Source organism: Gavialis gangeticus, unplaced genomic scaffold (genome assembly GCF_001723915.1).
Source record: "Gavialis gangeticus isolate Ggan-Ray unplaced genomic scaffold, GavGan_comp1, whole genome shotgun sequence".
NCBI classification, from domain to species: Eukaryota; Metazoa; Chordata; order Crocodylia; family Gavialidae; genus Gavialis; species Gavialis gangeticus.
The window spans coordinates 1,574,041-1,576,357 of NW_017729032.1; the positions used below are offsets into that span (position 1 = coordinate 1,574,041).

The following is a 2,317-nucleotide window of genomic DNA, read 5'->3' on the forward strand; positions in this document are numbered from 1 at the left end:
AACAGCGCCGTGCACCCAGGGCCTGGTCTGAGCGGGTCTGGCAGGTGGGGCCATGGCCGCAGCAGGCAGGGGGGCCCCAGCACCTCCTCCACCCAGCACTCAAGAGGCCTCATGGCAGCCCGAGCCAGGCCCTGCTGCTCCCCCGCCCAAGCCCCCCAGCCATGCCCACCCCTGCCCCAGCCCCTCCAAGGCACACAGACACAGACAGGAGGGCCAAATGCTTTTATTTCCTCAGCCCCGTGGCTGCCCTGGGAGGGAGCACACGGGCTGGGAGATCGTGCAGGGGCTGCACCACCCCTGCCAGGACACTGCTGCAGCACAGCGGGGTGTGAGCCCTACCCTGGTACCAGCTGGTTTCCAGCAAGCATGGCTGGACAACTGCTGCTGCAGCCCAGGGAGCTTCTTCTGCAGCTCAGCTCCAACATCCCTTTGCGCCCAGAGGCAGCAGGGCCAGCCCAGCTGCTGTTTCAAGGACTGACCGCAGGGCTGGAACAGGAAGATTGTGGCCAGAGCATGCACTGCTGCCCCTGCCACTTCCCCAGCTGGCTGTTGTCTCACCCAGCCGCAGGGCCATAGCAGTAGATGCAGGGAATGTAATTAAAATGACTTAATTATCTGCTAACAAGCTAGTTTTATAAAACTATGATCTGATTATTAAACACATGACTGAGTCAGATTTGTTTTTAAGTGGGGGGGCTGCTACATTCTGAGATTCTGGAGGGTGCTTGTGGCTGCAAGGCCGAGACCCCTGCTCCAGCCAAGCAGGCAGCTGGAAGGGAGGATGGGCCCCAGGCCAGGCCACTCCTGAGGCCCCTCCAGCCCCAGGAGGGAAGTCAACGAGGAAAGCATGGTTGTTACTGGCGCCACACACAGGGGCAGCACCAAGGCCCCTTCCTGCCAGCAGAAGCTCCAGCACCAGAGCATGGGGAGAGGGGGGAGCCCCATGTGTGCCCATGGGGAGGGGAATCCATGGGCTGGGTGTGCTCTGCCGGCTGCACAGTCATGCCTGTTCTCAGCCCCACTAAAGCAGGCATCATGCAGCCAGCAGTGCCTGCAGGAGCTGTGGATAGTTAGGAGTGCCCCACCCCGTAACGGGGTCCCAGGAGGGGCCAGCACAGAAGCCCTGCCCTTCCACGACAGCATCCAGACACGACAGGTGGCAGCCCTGGGTGACCTGGGAGGATAGAGAGTCCAGTCAGTGCAGGCCCCAGCTTAGCAGTCACTCCTATGTGCCCCTGGAGAAGCTGTGCTGCGCTGGAGGACGGAAGCGGGGCGCCCGCCTAGATCCCACAGAACAAGCAGTGGCTGGAGGGGGTAGGCCCGTGCCTGCCCTCGCCCATCACCCCTAAGCAGCTCCCAAACCCGCCCTGACCATTGCTGCCCTCACTCACGTCAAAGAGCGCAGCACTAGGCCCCTTCTCCTGGAGCTTGTACAGCACGGGGTTCAGGAAGCCCAGGGCGGGCAGCCCCCGCTGCAGGCGCCGGTCATTGATCAGTGCCACGATGCCTGCAACCACTGGAGTGGATGCCTGCAGGGAGAAGAGGGAGCACCTCAGAGTGTGCGGGAGTTGGGCGGAGGCATTGAAGGGGGCAACCTGGACTGCAAGGCAGTCATGGACAGAGACAGGCAGCCATGGTGGATTGATTGCCCAGCGTGCTCCCTACCGAGGTGCCGGACACCCACGGCAGGGGGATGAGGTTCGACACAACCCAGTAGTTGTCGGACAGGGCAGCAAGATCAGGATAGGCACGGCCACTGCTGTTGTAGTAGGAGCTGGGCGGCAGCTTGGGGGCCGACTGCAAGAATTTCTTCACCGCTGTGGCCTGCAGGGATGGGGTGGGGGGTCAGTCATACCCTGTTCCTGCAGCCCACACCCAGCCCCTGTGCCCAGCATCATTCGGTACCCATCCCCCCTGCTGCACCAGCACTGCCTCTCCGGGCCTGTCACAGCCCAGCCCTGTACTGGAGGGGTTGGGGGGGGGCAGGCACCTGGTAGTTTGGCCTAAGAAAGACATTACTGAAGCCACCACCACTGATGTAGTCCGTCACCTCCAGGGACACCAGGAAGGGGTTCTTAAAGGCCGTGCCGCCCACCGTGGTCACGTAGGGGCTGCGGGGACACAGCAGTTGACAGCTCTGGGCAGCTCCTCACCCCTTTGTGATGCGCCGGAGTCTCAGTACCCCTGGCTTTAGGGCTCTGGACCTCCCTACCCCACTCAGCTTACACTGGCTCCTGGTTTCATAGTTTCTAGGGTCGGAAGGGACCTGAACAGATCATCCAGACCAACCCCGCCATGGCAGGAAAGAGTACTGGGG

At 62.2% G+C, this 2,317-nt stretch overlaps 1 protein-coding gene across 1 annotated transcript in view; it reads right to left on the bottom strand.

The window, feature by feature from the left end:
* Positions 1-689: 689 nt before the first annotated feature.
* The window catches only part of TPP1 (tripeptidyl peptidase 1), a gene marked incomplete at its 5' end in the record, with an annotated part of 6,568 nt that continues 4,940 nt past the window's right edge, over positions 690-2,317 (bottom strand). Inside the window, 4 exons of the mRNA XM_019523760.1 lie at positions 690-1,174; positions 1,392-1,529; positions 1,666-1,824; positions 1,991-2,111. Coding sequence (XP_019379305.1) covers positions 1,034-1,174; positions 1,392-1,529; positions 1,666-1,824; positions 1,991-2,111 — 559 coding nt within the window. The remainder of the gene's footprint in view (positions 1,175-1,391; positions 1,530-1,665; positions 1,825-1,990; positions 2,112-2,317) is intronic.